A 22381-nucleotide genomic window follows, 5' to 3' on the forward strand; every position below is an offset into this window, starting at 1 on the left:
GAAATATTTCAACCAAAATAATTTACAGTATCCTCAATAATGTTAGACTAACTTGGAAAAGTTTCTGAGCGTCATTTAAAGATATTGTTCCATTTTGTGGGTGATCAAAATTTTGTCTTCATTTACTGCTTACTTTGTTGTGATATCATTGTTGTTTTATAAACATGTCAAAGAAGCTTCTTCCTTTTTCGAATATCCACTTCTTCATTTCTTTCTTATGGCTATAGGAGTTCTTAATTGTTCTCAGTTTTTCAGGAGTGATGGAATGTAGGCGGGGTCCTAGATACGTATAACATCTTTGTCCTATGCGTTTCTCGGCTCTAGGAACAAGATATTGATTTATTTTATTTCTTGTCTCATAATCATGTTGATGTTTCGAAATATGTAGTTTCCCTGACCTTATAATGAGAAGCATCTCTAGGGCAAACAATTGATGGGGGTCCATAATTCTGGACATCTTGTATAGTTCGTCCGATGGAAAGAGAAGTGGCCTTTCGTAAATGATCCGCAATATCCACTTTTGGATAACCTCAATTCTTTTGATTTGGTTGTCATATGCTCCTCCCCATCCAATTATTCCGTATTTTATTTGTGATTGGCATAGGGCGAAGTAGATCTGTCTTAAGTTTGCTATATTCAAATATTTTTTGAGGTATCTGAACTTAGGAAGTAAATATCTTAGTTTTTTTACCAAGTTTTCAATGTGTTTGTCCCATCTGAGTTGTCGGTCTATTGTGACCCCTAAGTATTTTATATGTTCGGCTTCAGGAATTAAAGTATCTTTGTCAACCTCAATATTACCCATCATTGGAAGACCCGATTGATAAGAAGAAAACGGTAGATATTTTGTTTTTTCTAAATTGATGGTTAGCTTGTTTTCTTGAAACCACTGTTTTATCCTGAGGAGATCTTTTTCGGCCTCTAACTTCAATTTCCCCCAACTCTCGGCTTCATACAATACTGCAGTATCGTCTGCGAAGCTGATAACCTCTCCTTTTTTCTTCATTAGTAGTAGACTGTTCACATAAATCGTGAATAGTATTGGCCCTAAGACTGTTCCTTGTGGTATTCCAAATTCAACCGTCTTCTTTTCACTATTGTGGTCTTGTAATTTGACATATTGTGTTCGGTGTAATAAGTAACTTCTGATAAGATCATATGCTTTTCCCCTAAAGCCGATTAGATGGAGTTTTCGGAGAAGTTTTACATGAGAGATGGTATCAAAAGCTTTCGCCAGATCTATAAAAACACATAAACCTACTTTACCACTATCTAGCCAGTTATATGCAGTTCCTGTTATTCTTCTGATCGCATCTTCCGCTGATTTACCAGCTCTAAAACCGAATTGATTATCTGATAAAATTTTGTTTTTTTCTAAAAAATTAAGGATACGAGCTTTCAATATTTTTTCTATAATCTTAGCTACATTGGATGTTAGGCAAATCGGTCTGTAGTTCGATAGGTTGCTTTCCTCCCCTGACTTGAGAAATGGCTTGATTATACCTATTTTTAAAACACTCGGAAACTGTCCAGTTTGGAAGCATTTGTTAACCAGGAGCATGAGAGGTTCTGATATTTCATCCTGGATGTTTTTTAAGAGTTCATTCCTTATACCGTCATCCCCAGGTGCACTTTCATTCTTCAACTCCATTATCATCTGCTTTATTTCACTCTTACAAGTTGGGAACAGAAATAATGTTTTATTGGAATAGACTTCTCCTTCCTCCCGCGTTTGAACTTCTTTCACCTTCTCGGCCAGGTTTTTTCCAACTTTACTGAAGTATTCACTAAATTCCTCCACTATATCCTCCTTTCTTGTAAGTACTTGTCCTGTCGAATCCCTGATCATCTTAATTTCCTTATCAGTTCTCGATTTGCCACATAGTTCATCCACGCACGCCCATAAAGATTTGGCTTTCGTAGTTTTACCAATGATTTTGTCATTTATGTAGTTTTTTTTCGCTGTTATAATCAATTTTTGTAAAACATTGCGATATTTGGAGTACTGCAGCCTTAACTCAGTATTATATTGGTCTTTCATCAGTTCTTTGTATAACCTATTTTTTTTATTTATTGCCGTCAGAAGACCATTAGTGATCCATTTTTCTTTCCCTGATTTTCTGTTTGTAAGTTTTATTTTCGTTGAGTGTTTTTCTGTGTATCGCCTTATTATGTCAATAAAATCTTCCGTGAAAGAATTCACATCTCCTTCTCTGATGAGTTCGTTCCAGTTGACTAGACCTAGTTCATTTCTCAATTCAGGATAATTTATATATGTTTTGAAACAGTCGGCCTTTTTCTTTTGTGTATTTTTGAAATCAAGACTTAATAAAGTTGTATAATGATCTGTTATATCCGTACGGATAATGTATCCTCTATTCTGATCTATTACAGGATGATGACAGTTCAGGAAGAAGTGATCCAAGCAACTACCACTGGAAGGTCTGGTCACATCGTTTATGTAGGATTTAAATCCAAAAGAACTTAACATGTTCATATATTCTTCAATATTTTCATCATTCCCTAAAATATTAATGTTGATATCGCCCACAATTACATGGTAATCGCATGATCTAGTCCCCTCGATGTAGCTCAGCAACTCTCTATTGAAACTTTTTATACATACCTTCGGCGAACGATATATTCCAGTTATTTTTACTGTCTGCTTTGGTAGTTTAAGATCCAATTCTATGACATTTTGTTCTCCTACAGGTATTATTTTGTGACTATATTGTATGTCTTCTCTGACGTAAACAATAACGCCGTCATTCCTATTGTAGTTCCCGTTGTTATACACACATGAATATCCTTTTATCTTGAAAAGTTCCAAGTCCGGTACCCTGAAAGTTTCTGTCAATACAATAACTTGAAAATCTCCGGAATACTCCCCCAGCAAAAGCTTGAATTCATCAAAATTTTCTTCCATACTCCTTATATTATTATGTATTATCTTGAAGTTATCTCTCTCACCCATATAATCATTCAAACCGCCCTTCGGTTCCAAGTATTCAGTCTTATGTGTTATCTCATGGAAATCTCTCAGAAACTGATCCATTTCAAACTAAGAAGAACAAACCACAACAAAAGAAACCCAAAACCAATTTAACAATAAATGATAATTACTTTATTTGAGCAACAATAGACAAAACAAACAAAAAATAGCTTATCTTCTTCCCAGTCTTGTGTTAACCACCTCTCTTGCTTTTGGTTCCCGTGTTACCAGCCTTCTGAGTCTTCCCCGCAATTCCTGAAGAACCTGAAGAATGTGATCTCGTTCTCCCAAGCTCCTCAAAGTCTTTCGCTTTATTCAGTACTAGATTTGATATTGAAATTTCCTTATTTATCTTCGTGTCTTCTCCCTGATGTATGTGTTCGGACTCGGTAACTGTTGGTTTGTGAGAGGCTATGAGGGTCGGATGATCAGGCACGATGATCAATTCCTGGGTTTTTTCATCTGAGGGATTGGGTTTTTCAATTATATTTTTGGAGATATTCAGAGATTCCTCCGACTCTTCTAAACTTTTTAGTTGTTCGATGGTGTGCTTTTCACCGTTTACGTATAGACAATCAGATCGTATGAATGCTCTTTGTTTATTGGTTTTCGCTTCAGCCAATTTTTGCCTCAAGAATTTGAAATTTTCGCGATCTTCCTCGCATAGGTCCTCGTTAATATAGACTCGAGTGCCTTTGAGTTTCAGCCTATTTTGAATCACCTTTGATTTGGCTAGGTAAGATAAAAATTCAATTTTTATCACTGATTTCTTTTTATGGAGCCTGAATATGTTATTCACTTCTAACTCAACCAAGTTTATATTCAGCAGGGAGTTTAATTGAGCAATCACGGAATGCACTAGGTCTGCGTTGTCTAGAGCTAGTCCGGTTACAATAATATTGTTCTTAATAGAATTACGTTTAATTTTAAGTAGCTCACTCTCAACTTTACTGACTCTTCCTTCGCAATGTTGTAATGTCGAACAATATCATAATCCCAATTTTTAGATTTCAAATGGGTCTAGTTAACCAGAAACGTCTAATAGGCCCTCGAACTTGGTACACCCTGTATATGTTCTAAAACGATTCGGTTGAAAAAGATTATTTCCGCTAGTAAATATATATATAATATATAAATATAATAAAATCTCAGACTGAAAATACATCAAGAGTTCTTTTTTTCCAATTTGTAATTGGTATACATATATGTGTGAATACAGTGGGGTAGGAGAATATTTCCGATCTAATTCTAAATCATTCGAAGGAGAATGAAGAAATGATTTTCCTAGGGATGAATAAAAATTTGTTATTCGCGCAGTGAATCCTTATATTTTTTGTAGAAAGCCTATTTTCTCAGCTTCAAATGCTTTAAACAAAATGAAATCTTTCTAAGCCCTAGCCACCGTGCACATCTTTCGAGCATTGTTTATATTAGATATCGATTGAAATTCAATATGGGAGGATTCTGATATAGACTCCGAAACGTTGCGAAGTTATCATTTTAAAGTTTCATTTTTTGCTCATTGCCAGGCAACAATTTATTCTATTTGATTTGGTCCTGATAAATTAGAGCAAGAATTTACGCAGCAGCAAATTCATTATTTTAATTTATTAATTGATTTTGTTTCAGAGACTGGGAGTGAAAGCTCTAAAGAGTTTCAGAAGATTGTTTATATTACATATCGGAAAGATATATAAACAACTGAATATACTTACAAAGGGTTTTTCAACAAGAACTTTGTTTTGTAAATCGAAATAAAACAATAAATTCAGATGACAATGATTCAAATTTTTATTATATTCAGAAAAGGAATTTTGGCAATTCAGAAGGGAGAATGATCCACGATAAATGATAAATGTCCACCACGACCACGATTACAGATGTCGATTCTTTCATCAAAGTTTTTAATCACTTTTAGACAAAATGGTGGGTGTATTTCGTTAATCGTTAATCACTTCACGAATTTTGAATTTAAAGGCAGCAATCGATTCGATTGGCTTTAAACATCTGTCTTTAACATCACCCCACAAAAAATAATCCAGCGGTGTTAAATCGCATGATCGAGCCAGTTTCATGCTGGCATTGCTCAGTCCTGGGGTGTCTATGTCTATGATTGAAATGAACAGTGCTGTGTCTAAGGTGGCGTAAGGACACAGTCTTGTAAATATTCGAATAAACTCTTACAGAAACGTATTTTTTTTATTATATTTGTGCCTTTCGGTTCTTTAATCATTTTAAAACCCTTGTGAGTTTTGATATTATTCAGACGTTTTTTCGTGTTTTTTGCATCATATTTATGGTTTCGTCACAGAACGTCGCAACTATTAATGTTTTTTTATGTATTTTGAATGATGCGACTGTGCATAGAGGTTATATAAAACTAAGATGTCTAAAAACATGGTGTATGCACTGATTGGATTTTGTTTTTCCATCTTTGGACATGAGCGATAAGTTTCGTTTTTCCCCTTAGAACATAGATACAAGGAATGGAAAATAAACATTTGTTGTTGTCCAAAGACTGGAGTGAGATAGTTGCTTAGTGTCGCCAATCACAATTGAGATAGTTGAATCTGACATCATTGTCACGTCAATTTTCCTCACAAAAAGTTAAGAGTAAGATGTCTAAAAACATGGTGTATGCACTGATTAGATTTTGTTTTTCCATCTTTGAAAATAAGGGATAAGTTTCCCACTGTAGGTAGCGCTATTCAGAAATTGACAGTTGTCAATTGATACCTATCTGAAAATAATTTGAATATATTCCTACGACTTGTGAATGTGCTGTATTTATAAGCGATTTTATTGGTGTGTGAAAATGTATTAGTTTCGAGAAAGGGTGTACAACATTCATTTATTCAACATGTCGTTCAGTTTTCTGTATGGATAATCAAGAACTACAGCTAAGAATTCGGTGTTGTTGGACTATCACTCTTTGTTGTTGGAATTTGAGGCAGAACCAAATCAGATGAACTAACATTTGGGACAGATACAGCTAAGAGTTTAATGGCAACTTCAACGATATTATTAATCAAAGGAACTGTATTGAAAATATGTAATGTGAATTGTGAGCATGTATTATGAAACAGAACATGAATCTATTCTAGTGTGTTCTTCAAGTATTCTTCACGAATACCTATAGTGAAAATTCCGTTTCCGTCAACTGAATATATTGGACATTTCGCTAATTAACTGTGTTTTATTGAAATCATGTTGAATTACCCTCCTCATGAATACTATTTGAAAACAGAAATTATCTTGAATAAGAATGGTAAGTACCATTCGAATTCTTCGAAAGTGTTGAAATATCTGCAGATTTGTTTTTAGAACGAAAATTTAAGTGTAAATCTCAAATATTCGTTAACAGCTGACATTTGACGAAATAGTCTAGTCCAGTTTTCCTTTTGGATTCGTTGATCGATCGGGATCACAGATTACTGTAATTTGTGACAGATAACAACTCAGAACAAAATAAAACGAGAAAGTATCATTAGACTTTCTTTGATATAACAAGGATAGAACATGGTGGCGCCGCCACGAAACAAATCTCTTATTTTCGATTTGGTCTAATGTCATTGCATTCAAAAATTGACGAGTGCATACACCATATTTTTAAACATCTTATATGAAACTTTGATACTATCACAGAACACATATAGTTGTGGTGTTTTGTGACGAAACCATGAATGCAATTCACAGAACACGAAAAAAAATCACTGAATAAGTTAAAATTTTGCTTGAAAATACAATATAAATTTTATTCCCTATCACTTGGATTTGAGAGACGGCGACATTCCAAGGATTGTAATATGCTCAAAGCAACCGAAAGAAACATATATAATTTAAAAAAATACGTTTCCACTGAAAGCGTTTAGTCAATAGTTATTAGGGTAGAAAACGTTTCTGAACTCATCCATTGAATTTACATTCTTGGTGCTAAGGTACTATTTCTGCTGGCTCTTTATTTCAATGTCATTTACTATATTTGCATCTATGTACAGTGGCGGATTATCCCAGAAGCGCACTAAGCGCGCGCTTAGGGCCCCCAACTAAGGAGGACCCCCCCTTCTCTACGAACAATATCCGTTTCCCTCGGACCAAGAAAAAAAGTTGTCAGAATTTCATTACAGATCATAAGAATTGCACTCCACCCGACCCTGCTATCTTATCCGTTAGATATAAGTAAAAAAAGTAGCTTAACTCACTTCATAGACAATTGAAAAAAAAGCCGTCGGTATGTATTTACATAAGATATGTCTGTGTCCTACATTGTATTCTAAGTAGGGGCCCCAGATTTGTCTTGCGCTTAGGGCCCCCAGTTAGGGTAATGCGCCACTGTCTATGTAAGATCATAAACCACTCGCTTCTTGCATTCGAGAGTAGAGAATGATTATAATCAACAGAATAGATGAATCTGACCAAAAAATTTCATGATAATTAATGAACCTTTAATTATTGAATGCACACCTAATCGAATAATGAATGTGATAGTGTTTTGCTATCACAGCAGCATCAGGACAGGATCTTGATGAATCCTACCATCTAAAAATCTCTAACCCTGGTTATCAACAAGGAGTGGTGTGTGAGTACCCACAAAAAAGTGTTTTCTTTGGTTTTTGGAAAAGTAGTGATACGGAATGAGAAGAAGAAATGGAGAAACTGGGGTACTTTTATCGTAGCAGTAGCATCTGCCAGTATGCAAGATCATCAATTCCAAACTTTTTTCCATCGGATAAGAAGTTGTGTAGCTCTGAGGAGGTCAAATGAGATCGAAACCATGGTTTTCGATCAACAAGAATGTGATGCGACATGTCCGTTCGTTCGAGATCGGAAAATTTACTTCGTTACATTCCACTGTAAGCCAAACTGATGAAAAAATATCGAGAAAAAATAAAAATACTAATTTCTCTTTTCGTTTTGTAATCTCACGTCCATCTCAAGACCATTTACTCAAGACATTTATAAGTTGAGTTTCAAGACTCGCTTCTTGAGATAGTATCAAACTCATAACGGCTTAATATTAGTTTATTAATAACTAATAAGCGCTCATCTTGAGATGCTGTAACTATCTTGAGAAGGTATCAACCCTCAGGAGAGGGTGGTTCGTCTGACTTGCAGATTTTGCCCTACACCAAAAAAAAAAACAGATAGGTCTTGTGACCTGTTTTGAGATCTGACTATCAATAGGGCCTTAATATGAGTTCATTAATAAGCCGTCATCTTGATATGCTGATACTATCTTGAGAAGGGTATCAGAGGAGATAGTCTTGAGACCCATTTTGAGATCTGACTATTTATGCGGGCCTTAGTACTTAAGTTGTTCTGTTACAAAAACAACTTTTTTCCTCTTGAACGAAATCAAATAATAGAATAGCCTGATTGAAAATTCATAACGACTTCATTACCGTAAAAATGTAGGTACCTACTTATTTCCTATAGATCGGGGCGAAGCCTTAAATTATTGAGTTTAGGGATGATGCAACGCGTCAGGGGAAAATTTGGGCAAATCGAAAATAATGGCAGTATTCTATTATATGAATTCTGTTTTATACTTAACTAAGTTAGTTATTATTAAGACAGATTGTTTGAAACATAGAAATATAAAACCATTTTTATAAGAGTTATCAGCTACTAAAATTCTTCCAAAACTTTCGGACCATCCTTATGCTGTTCATGGAACAACTTGAAGAACTCTATTTGCCAAAAATTCTTCTTTAATCGAATTGGAAGATCGAGGAACGCTTTCATCTCATGTGTTTCTGTCGCAGAATTATTTCCAGCAATTCGATATAAAATAAGACTGAACTGATCCGTTCAGGGTACCAATTATAGGTGACGCCCTGGGGAAATAAACATAAATGAAGTAACATATTTACTCACTTGCTCAAAGTTATTCCATTATTGATAAAATCTTGGTGGTGCAAGACTGATTCATTCCAGGGTATTTGGAGAAAACCAAGTACTTTTTCCATCCATTTCCTTGGATGAAGTACAAGTTGCTCGTAAGGGACTCTCAAGCATTTCGCTGTTCCAAGTTCATTACACTGTTTATTCATGGCCTCAACTACGGTGTTCCATTTTTTCAAGCATTGTCTGTAGCTCGTGAGATCAAATCCTGTTATAGTGACCTGGAAGGAGAGAATGATTAGATAAAACGCTCCGAAAAATTTGACAACTTAATCATCCCTCTCTCTTAAAGCGCTTACATAGTTTTTATGAACACCGATTATACGACTTTCTGTTTGTTAAAAACCTTTTCTGTTCATTTATAGAGTGATTAATCAATAATCGTTAGGTAGAAATCAAACTTTTAAATCTACATCAATGAAAAAATATGACGAACTAGATCAGCATTTTGCATTTTGATAACAGACAAATTCCACAAATTACATTATTTTACTGAATTATTTGCAATAATCAATTTTTCCTTGAATTATGGTATTGAATTTTCCATTTATGAGAATATGCATCGAATTAATTCATATATATCATCATTAATTTGATTTCAAAAAGCTCATAACAGTGGATTGGCCAAAAACGAAAATTCCTGTTGTTGGTTATGCGTTGAGATATGCATTCATTAAATTTCAGAGCTCGTTTTTCATGGTGTAATGTATGGTTTATGTGCATGGTCAATAAATGCCCACTGGAATATGTGTTCAATGACATATTATGGGCATTAATATATACATTCCTGAAAAACATGTTTATTATAAACAGCCTTTTAAGTCCGTTTTTACAATAGATGGTTAGGTTACTACCACTCGATGGTTAACCTTGCGTTTTAAAATAATTTCATTATGAAGGGTTCCACAACCCTTGGTTCGATTCATATTTTCTAATGTTGGTAGAAATAAATAAGTGATTTCACCTAAAAGTAGGTGATTTGATTAGTTTCTCTGTGGAGAATGTAAAAGTTGTCTGAATTCGTGAATATAAACAGAATATGGTTGAATCGGAAAATTACAGAGATTCAGAATAAAATCGAATCCTATCGTTACTAATTAGTTAAAATTTTTCCATTCGATAAAATCTTGTAAGAGCCTATGTTTGTGTACACATAGCAAGGAAGATTCTCTACGCACAGTTCGGAACGGTTTGGAATCACTATACGTACACCTGTTTTATTATATCTTCTTGTTGGATTCATGCCCGTTTTCACCAATGATCCCTAAATTTTAAGGAATACCTAGGCCCATTTAAGTGACTCCTAGCTACGTTTTCATCAACGTTTAGTTGATACTAGGAGACACCCTAAATTATAAATGCCGGAAAGTCGTTCTCTACCGAATCCCTAATAAAGTGACAGCTAATTTTGACATATCTACAATATGCAAAAAGAAATGTTTTTGAGTAATAAAAAGAGTGTTAGTAGTTAATTTATGGAAAGTATCGCTACTTCGGAAACCCAATCATCAAATTTTGAGGGGTTGGTTTGGGATTTGTGTATTTATTTGGAGACACGGTTGTTTGGGAAGTTAGATTGAACTGAAAACCGCTTCACAGTGATAACTTCTAAACACCAATTTCTAGCAAATGAACAATAATATTTGAGAGCTTTCAAGAATATAATTCGCTCGAATATCATAAAGAAGAGCTTGTTCTTAGGAATGAATTTATGAATAGGGGGAGTTGTGTTGAAATCGTGTGAAAAACTTTCACACTGGAAGTTTATGAAAAAATGCAGTCATGTTGGAATTTGCTGATTCTTTATATCTCGAGAAGGATGTTCGGTGACACGATATAGAATGATTTGTAATACTATCAACGCATTGGGAATATTCCATTTGGATTTATGTTTTTGCCTTTATGAGTATATATTATTAAAAAAACTAGTAGGGAACTGTTTTATAAATGAATATTTCTTCCTATAAAACTTTTCAGTGGTGGCTCAGCGTGCGTTTGGAGAGGCATTTGCTTTAATGGGCGCACTGATCTTGTTATCCACATTAACGCAATCATGACAGCGGTGAGGTATAGTGATTAGATTTTAAAACTTTATTATTGTTATTGCAATATCCGCATACTCCTGAGTCGTAAAAGAATGCATTGTTTTTCAAAACGTACACCAAGTGTCGAATGAATAATTAAAATAACGTGAATTGCCATATGGTAATATCAACCGATATTTTCTGTCGGCCTACTCAATCAAAACATGAAAATAAATAATAAGATAAGTTACTAAGCCCAAATTTGTACCGCTTATAGAAATCGTCAGCTATTGGGAAACATTTGCTGAACGTGAGCGCTTTCACGGCCTATTCAACTGTTTCCAACACCGTAGGTAGGAAACTACTTTTTTAGTAGATGTCTCCCAATTTTATGAAATTTTTAGTAGATAGAAAAAACTGTTAAGTAGTAGATTATGGTAGTTTAGATTAGAAGTCTACTAATAACTGGTGGTTATCTGTATATATATATATATATATATATATGGCACTATTTTCTGTCAAAAATGCTTTTTCGGTACTTCAAAGAATAACTTAATTCATCTAGGCTTATGAATTCCGTCTTAATTCCGCTTAATTTATTTCTACGTATATACCTTCATTGTTCATTCGAAATCGACACTTTGTTTTTGTATATTAGTCGTCCGAATTTGCATCTATGACTATACGGTCGTTGTTAAAAATAATCTTGAAGTTATTTCGGTGTCGCCATTTGAGTTGTTCAAGATAAAAAAAAGGTAGGAAAGGTTTATCGATCTGAGTGGAAACAGAATCCACAATTGTCATACTGGCTTCGCACAAGGAAAGGAAGCCAAAATGAAGATGCTGCATTGGGCAAGTCATGCAACAGCCACTTGCTTCCCAGATTGTCGTCCATTAAAAAACATTTTTTAACGAAAAACTTCTGAAGAATATTAAAGGTTATAGTGGATCTTCAAAGGTGAGTTTCATGAATATTACAATATTATTTCAAGCATAAGTCGAAATCTCATGAAATAAAGTCTTCTATTTCTCAAGAGACCAAAAGAGCTGAACTAAAATTGTAAGCTTTCCTTCTCGAACACAATCTTCCTTTTCGGGTTATGGATCATCTCAGCGACGATTCAAAAGAAGCATTCCACGATTCCGAAACAGTAAAGAACTTTTCATGCAAAACAACAGTCTGCTGTTTCCTACAACGTTATCGGCCATCATTTTCAACATCAAATGATACAAAACATAAAATCGAATTATCTACTTGGACTTCTTCAGCTTGGAGTTTGAACTTTTGGAATAGGGAATACTCCTTATGACGAAAATGATGTATTTTTTATGAAATATCTTCGAAACGTCACATTTTGAAATAACCATTTCAACCGTTTCCCAAAAAAATTTATTTTAAGCACTTAAAAATGAAAAATTAAAATGAGTATTCAAAATTTAAAGCGTTTCATGTGGATTGCAAAAGTTGGCAACATCGACTGAAATATGCTTTGATAATAAAGGACAACAAATACATTATCTTGATGAGATAGACGAAGATGGCTGTCTATGAAGTCTGGGACGAACGAGGAAGGTCGTAAAATTTTATGGGATTTTTATGGCCGGTTGCAGTTGGAGCTCGCCAGTAAGTAGGCGCCTGTAGATCAGCAGCTGTTATTTTATAAACAAGCTGATCGGACATTGTTCTTTTCATTGTCTTGTATGCGCTGTTGCCAAATCGTAAACTCAGCACAAAGCGATTTAAATTTCAAAACCCCATATTTGAAGGATGATTTTGAATGGTTTTCGCGTTGAATTTGAAAAGAAATCATGAATGAAACTCATAATTATTCAGTTTGAACTTGCATATGCAGTGATAACCCAAACTGAGGAGAATTCTCTATAGTAAACAACTAGCTACTTCATAGCCCGATATTAATGATTTAATATGTACTCAATTACTTGTCGTGTCGAGAACATTACCAATTTTGGAGTTCGGTTCTGCAGCAATAGCAGATGTACGGGCGTCTAATTATTGGTGAAGTAAGTGAACAAAAGGATAATACCTTCATTTTGAAGCGGAAAAAATTAGTTATTGAAATTGAATCAGTTCCATAACAAATAACTTATTTATTTGGAAAACATGATTTTAAAAAGATAATTTCCACCACAGGGATAGTTTTTTTCTTATCCATTATGTGTATCCTCATTCTGGGTCACCATGTATATTTGTAATACCTATATGTTGTTCGCACTAATTTAAATTTGGTAAGATCAACACAACAGGCAGAATATGCTTTTGAAAGGAAAAATATTGTGGTTTTTTGAAATGATCAAAAAATATAAGGATATTTATCCCATCTTCCGTTGTGAATTTATTCAAGATGTAACGATACTTGATTGTTTTAAATAAAAATCAAGCCTCGTTTTAAATGTCCGTTTCCCTGAATTCCAGTTGATTGCTTTAACTGTCTGGTGGAGATTTTCAGTTTTAATATAGTTATTCCGTTTCATTTTGGAAATATTTTTCAGATCTTGAAAAATTTAATTCAAATTCCGTAAAATTGAAAGGGTGTAGCCGGGTTTATATGGAAAATCTGCCCCCGCGCCTTTTTCGATTTAAACACAGGGGATCGATTTGACATTGAACAAAAATAATTCACCCCGAATTTCAGCTGTTTATCTCCAACGGTTTCCGAATTTTTCGAAAAAAACTGTTTTTTCAATCAAATTTTTTTTTTCGACTAAAATTCAAAATTGCTTGATGGTGATTTTTTAATCGTTTTCAGTAGTAAGAGTGATAAGGAAGACATTACATTATGACTCTCAGTTGAAAATCTCATTTTTGAGAGCAGATATAAAAAAAAAATATATTTTTTTTTTATGTTACTTAAAAGTGTCAACCACGAAACTTTGTCAGAAAATGTCTTTCGTAGTTATCTAACCTCAAGAAATTTTTCATTTTTTTTGAAGTGGTGGAACATAATAGAAAAAAATAAAAACTATATTTTTTTCAAAATACTATGTTTTATGCATAGAAACACTTATGATTGGAACAAAATAAGTAGAAAAGTATTCTTCAACTGAGAATACATAATTCATTTAATAATAAAATGTTAATATAATACCAAATTCATTTATTTTATTGATACAATAATCATGAATTTTGAATTTTAGTCGAAAAAAAAATTTAATTGAAAAAACAGTTTTTTTCGAAAAATTCGGAAACCGTTGGAGATAAACACCGGAAAATCGGGGTGAATTATTTTTGTTCAATGTCAAATCGATCCCCTGTGTTTAAATCGAAAAAGGCGCGGGGGCAGATTTTCCATATAAACCCGGCTATACCCTTTCCATCAGTAATCCGCCGTAATAATCCAAAACAAAGAAAAAGTGTCTTTCTGCATTCGGCGTTGTTTTTCCGTCACAAAAACACACCGAATTCAGCATAAAAACAACGTGGATTGCAGATAACGACAGTTTCTTTTACCGATAAAGAGATAACCGCCACCTTCTGGGGAGAATATTCGAGAATACCGAAGTTTTGGATGCAATTTTGATCACATGACCGTCCACATGTTGGAAAGTTGATAAATAGGGCCGCACCACCAGACCAACGGCATTCATGATTCTGTATTTTTTATTGATTCATTATTCACTGTTCCGCGATTATTCTGTATTCGATCATTCTCGATTCATTAATTCTTTCTTTATTCGTGATTCTTTATTCTTTATTCTGCGATTTATTATTCATAATTTTTCTTATAAATTCCCCTACGACCCTACGATCTGTTTATATTTTTTCTATTCTCTAAGTGGTGGTGTGACCGTACCGAAACAAACTGTAAGTCATTTGTTTAATTGTGTTAATCCCTGTTGTTAATCCCTCTGTTTAATGCACACTTTCGTCGCCTGGTTCTCTGGTGAACCAAGACCAATCGACAGAAGTCTCGAAGTCGTTCCACTGGTAATGCTTGGCGTGTACACCCAAAGTTGCCGCGGATAGGCCACAGTAACCTATCCCGTCCTACCCCTGTTGTGTTCCGTTTAGATTGTCCGTTTACCGCAGACTTCTGTCGCCTGGCTATCTGGTGACGGAAACCAATCGGCAGAGGTCTCGAAGTTTTTCTGCTGGTGATGCTTGGCGTGTACACCCAAGGTTGCCACGGAGAGACCACGATAAACTACCCCGTTATCCTGTAAATTGTTGCATTGTGTTTCACCTGCATCAACCCCGTCCCGTTTATTGAATAGTTTCAATTCTGATTGGCCTGTACACTGAAAATCACTGGAAGTGCGGGATCAAACCCTTTCTAAATTAACCGATTACAGAGACTTGGATCTTTCTGAGACACCCGGTTACTGTAAATTTTGTATAAACTCCGTACATCCTTTATCGTCTCAGAAGGAATCAAAGTGACCGCTATTGATTACTTTCTTTCTTTAATACCTGATATTTTTACTGAATACAATTAATTTGAATATTGTTTAATTCATTAATTTCACTGTTTGAGTTTGAATTTCTGATCACCGTGAAAAGTTAATTATTGCATTTCTGTTTTCCTCATTTTTGAACTTGGTCATCAGCTGTATATATTATTGTATTTCTTGACTTGGGAAAAATAACTGTATGGTTCACTGTAATTTAGATTATTGTAATAAATTCGGTTTCAAAGTACTTGTTATCGCTACCACCTTAGATAACCCCGAACTTTGTCTCCGACTAGCAGGTACCTGGTTGGGTTTGCTATTCCTCCCTATTGAAACAGTAGCTGGCGCTCGAGATTAAACCCAATTTGCAAACTAAACCCGTTTCAAAGATCCTAATAGTTTGTAACGTTCACACTTTATTCAACGAGGCCTATCTGGAAAATTTTAATCCGAATCGGATATCTTTCCTATAATAAAGAAATTTGGACAGGATGATAGTTTTCAAGTAATGTCTTAAGGAAAATTATGAAACGTTACAAAATCAAAATGAATCTTGAATGAAATCACAACGGAAGATAATTGGACCAGAGATTATAGAGTAGAAATATGGGAAACGAAGCGACTAAAGTGATGTGATTGCCATCTGTGTTTCAAATGTGTTTTTAAGACTACATAGTTATATTCTATTCGAGGGCCATTTGCAAAAACATATGAAATTTTGTAAGATTTCGGATGGACATTTCGATCGCATAGGTTTTGAATGTTTTGATTCTCAAGCCTTTTTTTGTTTATCTAGCTCGTTCTAGTTGCTGTTTATTGAATTTTTTTGTCTAATTTCTAGGTGAAAACCTCAGAATATCTTTCGAAAATTGTAACTTGGTGAAGAACTGTCAATCGGTAGAACTTAACTGTCAAATTAAATTGATTTTCCGAAATTTATTTTTTATTTTACAAAGGAAAAATGGAAATGTGAGTATTAAAACTTCTAACATGTGACTCGGTCATTCACTGATTCATATTTTCAGTGCTCTAAAGTGGATAAAATTTTCATGGCGTAAAGACAATGACTTCAGTAAACACTACTGACTACACCATGAACAGTGAACATTTTACTGGTACTGTTCATCCACGTTAATTGTTGTATACAGAAAGCATCCCTTGCATGAAGGGCCTATTTAAGCGAAATTATGACCTTTATACGTCTATTCAAAGATTTCCAATTGCTACTCCTTCAATAAATCCAGAAATGCGAAGGTTTTATTGATTTCGATTTGGGAATCGAGTAACTGTCAAATTGTTGCTTGGAAAGTCAAAGTTTTATGAAACCTGCTGTGAATGTGTTGTTCATTCATTAATTAATTTGTACATTGTGTCATAGAATTATAAAACGATTGTGTTATAAAAAGACCATACCACAAAGACATCATGAAAAAAGCATAAAAATAAAAGAAACTATACTGACGAGCTAACATAAAGGTCTTGTATAGCTCTGTAAGGTTTTTTTAATTGTGGTTCTTAAAATTCTGTAAATAATATGTGAGTAAGTGAAATGTGTATGCTATGATGGTATATTGAATTTTAGTTCATATTAATTTCTGATATAAATTGTACAAATTCAACTAAGTTTATTAATTCGAAACAATTTATTGCACAGAAATAACACCTTCGACGTATAGCAGATAACCATATACTTTTGGGTCCTAGTCAAAGCTTTATTCGTTGTCCATAATCTCAAACTTTTGTAAATTTTTTATAAATCGCAATTAAAAATATAGCGCATCCAACAGCGTATTTCGTTGCTATCAATTGATTCCAGACAATGTTCAGATGAAAACTAACATCCTGATCACAAAACAAAACAACACTTTTGTTTTGTCGCTCAGGATGTTTTTTTTTCTGGTTTCAACAAAATCGATATTGAAATTCAATACGAGGAATAGAATTCGAATTTTGCGCCTCCCAATTATAAAACAGAAAACTGTTATTAAACAGTTTATCTGTATTGACAGTACGTTTTTAGCGCCATCTCATTGTCACATGTGTTTTCAATGGCCAAAATGTAGTCGGTTTTTATTACTAGAGATATGAGGGCGTTTCCTATCTTTCTACTCTATAATCTTTGAATTGGACTATATACTCTATAGGAACTTTTTTGATGTAAATTGTCTGTAGAATCACTTTGTATGATTTACCTAACATTGTGAATTGAACAATATCAGGATACGTTATAGAAATGAAAAATCCATCTTTTATTCTTCTTCGAGGAAATGAGTTATTTCGTTGAATATCAGGTGAAAACGATTCGCCTGAGAAATCTCCTAATTCTGAACACTCGTGACTAAAATTCCAAGATGGGATATGTCTTTTCATAATATGAGGAGTGAAAGGTTCCATACGTTCACAACGAAATACGAGGACTTATGAAGACGCATCTCGCCCTCTCGCATTCATAACATTACTTGAAAACAGAAAATAGGAACTACATTTGAATATTTCAGAAGGCGTTATGCTGAAAGTTATTGTTCTCCCAATTTCACGTGTGTCGTTTATGGAGCAGTATCCTGCTGTTCGAATGAATGAGATGGAGTTCACAGTGCATAATAACACTCCACAACAGTCGTGTTGAATCGGTTTCTGAGAAACAAATAGTTACGATGCATCCATAATACTTTAGAGAATGTATGTTTATTGATATTCGTGTATTACGATAAGGAATTAATTTTTTCATTCGAAAATTTGGTCGCTGAGATTTGTACCTTTACTACTATAGAGACCTAATGTAAAGAAAAGATAAACGCCTGATTTTCCCCCAACGTCGACAAAATGACTTGTTCTTCATTACTGCTAGCCTTGTGCAAAATTAATTTGAATCTAGCGAGACACGGCTGGAAAAATGAACCATTTTCCAAAACTTCTAGATCTGCTCTACTTATTTCTTATGTAACGAAGGGCACATTTTTCTCAGTGTTCATTGTAGTATTGTAATTACTTGTTCTTTCTTGGAACAGAAACTATACATGATTCTTTAAATTTCATGTTAAATGAATACGACAGAGACAAGTACATACCTTCCAGTTTCATAATCAAAGCAAAGTCACTTTAAAGTTAAATCTTCCTTCAGTGTCATTTTTACGGCCGGTTTCATGATCAGACCTAAAGTCCCTTTTATTTTAAAGCTTCCTTTAACCCTACTACTAATAATGACAGTAAAGGAAGCTTCAAGCTTAAAGTGATGTTAAATTCGATTTAAAACTGGACGTTAGAAGGGTTAAAGGAAGCTTTGAAAATATAACGACTTTAGGTTTGATCTCGAGTTTGATTATTATGAAACCCGCCGTTTGTATCAATATTTCAGGATTGATATGAGCTGAAATCGCTATCCTTAATCATAAACTGGCCATATGGTTGAAAAAAATAGTTCGAAAATCGGAAATTTTAGGTATTTTCATAAAATTTTAATTATTTTGGAAACGGTACCTACATTTCGCTCAACTAATGTTGGTGTCATTCGATAGTATTTGTTCTACTCTATCATGGTGTTACGTTTGATTCACTAGTTTTGGGACACCCTGTATTGACGATTCATACTGGTTATTCATAAAGTTGTACCTGATGGCAGAAAAAGGGGTAACCACAAAATACCGCTAGTAACCGAACCGGTAACAATGTTAGACCCGTTTGCACCAATACCACCAATGAGTACTTAACTAAGCATCGTTTAAAGTTAATGGACGCTTAATTTTATTCCCAGTTGGATGACTGTGGCTTAACAGAATCTTAAGTAAGGTGCCCTTAAGCTTTTCTATTGAGTGATATTTCAGTTTTTCATTTTGGTGTAACTTCATCCTAGTCCAATAAAGCCATTTCATTGGCTGGACAGTTGCCGATGATCGTTGCCATTTCATTAACCTAACTTTACTGTCCTGTCAGTCAGTTTCAAGTAAATTATTTTATTATCATCGAAGAGTATCAACGCTTTGTTATTGAATTAGCATCATCATTGATGCTAAGGATAAGGATTGTCAAATAAAAGGTACCTAAGTTTATATAAGAACAACACTTTCTTTGTAAAGTCTTATGTGAATTTGTTTTATTGATGTTGAATAGGAACGTGCCAAGCAGGTGTTGGTAAACTACAAAGAGCACCCAACTTCTCAACAGATGAAAAAATTTTATTGCTAACTATAGACTGATTTGAGACACAAAATTGAAAATAAAAAGACTGATGGCAGTACACTAAAGGAAAAAGATTGGTATTCAGTAATGAATTCATTCAAGTTATGCAGCCAGTTCAACAAATTATTTTAGGTTAGAATCCCTCCCTCACATATTTAAGGGGTCATTACAGGAGCACTCAAATTTAAGTTCAGCTTAGCCATTCAAAGGTCAGTTAACAGCTGGTACAACGTAATATAAGTTAAGAGTTCATTTTAAGGGCCACTTAAAACTAAGTGTGTTTTGTGCAAACGGGCCTAAAATTGGCTTATAATTAGCATTTTTCCGTTCATTCATCGATATGTAATGAAAACACCAATTTGAAAATGAAGTCCATGAACTTCTTAGCATGAGTGAAGATATTTCCAAAAATATCGTCGAAATTCTAATTCGAACAAACTGAGGCGAATCTTGAATGAAAATAATAATATTATTTATATGGAAACCAATCCAGAAAAGATGGTTAAATAAATTGCTCCAGGAATGATATCTTCGTGTATTCTTTTGGCTTAATGGAACAAAAAGCAGAAATAAACTTCAGATTATCTGCCGACGTTTTGTCAAATTTATTGACATCTTCACAGACTAAAATAAAAAACAAGAGACATAAAGAAATAAGCAATCAACAACAGAAATAAACAACAAAAATAGATTAATCCAAACTGAGGAAACACAATGATTAACAACAGAACTAACAATAAAAAACCGAACAGACTGAATATGAGGAATTACAATGAAAAAGTCGAAACAATGAACAGAAAACAACTATTGGAACACTATCTAAAATACAATACCTCAAATTGATCAAAAATATCCGAATTTAGACATCGTTTCATGAATTAAATGAAAAAACGATTCAGTTCCTAACTGAAACACATTATCGGTCAATACCAGCGTGAGATAAACTATTAAAAATGATTACAAAAAGTAAACACATGAGATGCAAGAACAAAAACGTCTACAATGTTGAATATCACCTTCAGGTGGTGTCGGCACCTCATTTAGGTGGACCTTTTAAAATTATATATCAACTTTAGCTTTTAGCCTGTGAAGATGTCAATAAATTTGACGAAACGTCGGCAGATAAATTAAGTTTATTTTTGCTTTTTCTTCCATTAAGCCAAGAGCATACACGAAAAAGTATTATTCATTTTTCAATGGAATATGGAAGAGCATCGACAGATTTCAATTTTGACTTAGAAAAGTTATTTGAAATTCATTTCACAATTTAGATACCTATTACTATTGGAATTCGAATAATTTTATTATTTGCACTATTCGAGTGGTTTGAATCTAAATGAATTAAAAAAGAAAACAGGGGACTAAGACCACCTACATTTTTTCTTGAGTTGATACCATTAACACTTTGTGAAATTCTCACCATTTCAATAAAGTTTCTCATTTTTGAGGTTCATTCAGAATCTAATTTTTCTACATTAACAAAATTTGGTTCATGTTGACCCTCTGAAGAATGAATATCAAGAGCACATATCTTTATTAGTCCTAATAATACTCTTATGTAGAGAAATCCTTTGTTTTAATTTTGTTGTAGTTTTGCCGATATAACATTGATCACAATAATTAAAACAATTAATTTTGTATATCACGTAAAGCCCGTTTGCAACAGCCGAGAATTCTCTAGAGAATTTACTCGAAAATTCATGCGTCATGAATTATATACCGTTGCATACGCACTTTCGGTAGAATTCTGTGTTCAGTTGCATACAAAATAATCTCTGCCGTTTTCTGGCGAGAATTTTGTAGAGAATTCTCCAAAGAATTCGGAATTCCGGCTTAAGATCTATTATTGTTCTCAAGTTTATCTTCCAAAATTGCGGTTGAAAATGTGAAACCGTAAGGAACATATACACTAAATTGAAAGATAAACTTGAGAACAATAAAATACGATTTTTTTATGGGGACTCACCTTTCTGGATATGATTGAATGGGCGGTAGCTCGACCATCTCGTACCATAAATATGAATTTAGCATTAGGGAAGAGCTCGAGAACATATGTTCCCATTTTAAGGGTCAAAGGATCCTTATTACAAAGTCTGGCGGCAGCTTCTCCATGCTTCGCTATTATTTCTAAAGTGAAGGCAGCGATGGCAGAATCCAAAACATTTTTTGTGATGCCTGCTTCGTCTAGCCGTCTGGATTCTTTATTCGATTTCATCCAGTGGAATCGCATCTGAAGTATACGAGGAATTACGCGAGTTTCTTGGCCGCACCTGGAAAGAGGAGAACTTTTATAATGCATACCAAGACACGGAATTATGACCTTTTATAATGTGAACAAGTATTTGGTAAGAGCATAGTAAATTTAATACAATTTTTCTATCACGAAGGATTTTCATATTTCATATTTTTCATATTATGGACAGTTCCTTTTTTAATCTTGAAATTGATGTGTAGATTTATAGAGAGAGAAAATAAATTGGGCTATAACTCTTTACATCCCCTTAATTATTCATTCAGTAACTCATATCCCTCAAGAAGATTCTGTTCTTAAAACCATATATTTGACATCAATGTTTCAAAATACTATGTAATCGAACAGAGCACTTTCGTAGTAAATTATCGAAGGTCAAGTAACCATTTCAGGAAGGCTGAAATTTTGGTAGTATATTATTGTTGAACATAAAATTGGCAGACAATAAGTCGGTTATGAAAAGAAGGCAGACGCCTTCAATTCAAAATACTGCGTTATCGGAGAGAGCCCTCGCGAAGTGAATGTTCGGAAAAGGCTCAAGAAACCACGTTAGGAATGCTGAAATTTTGATATAATCAATAAACATGAAATCGGCAGACATAAATTTGGTTGCTGAAAGAAGGT

The 22381-nt window shown here is 34.0% G+C and overlaps 1 protein-coding gene across 4 annotated transcripts in view; it reads right to left on the reverse strand.

The window, feature by feature from the left end:
- Nucleotides 1–22381, reverse strand: part of LOC123314451 (protein-tyrosine sulfotransferase) — a 445878-nt gene that overhangs the window by 40846 nt on the left and 382651 nt on the right. For all 4 annotated transcript variants that reach the window (XM_044899752.1, XM_044899749.1, XM_044899750.1 and 1 more), the window contains 2 exons: nt 21473–21776; nt 8870–9117 (listed from right to left, as the gene is read on the reverse strand). In XM_044899752.1, the coding sequence (XP_044755687.1) occupies nt 8870–9117; nt 21473–21776 (552 nt within the window). The remainder of the gene's footprint in view (nt 1–8869; nt 9118–21472; nt 21777–22381) is intronic.

Source organism: Coccinella septempunctata, chromosome 5 (assembly GCF_907165205.1).
Source record: "Coccinella septempunctata chromosome 5, icCocSept1.1, whole genome shotgun sequence".
NCBI classification, from domain to species: domain Eukaryota; kingdom Metazoa; phylum Arthropoda; class Insecta; order Coleoptera; family Coccinellidae; genus Coccinella; species Coccinella septempunctata.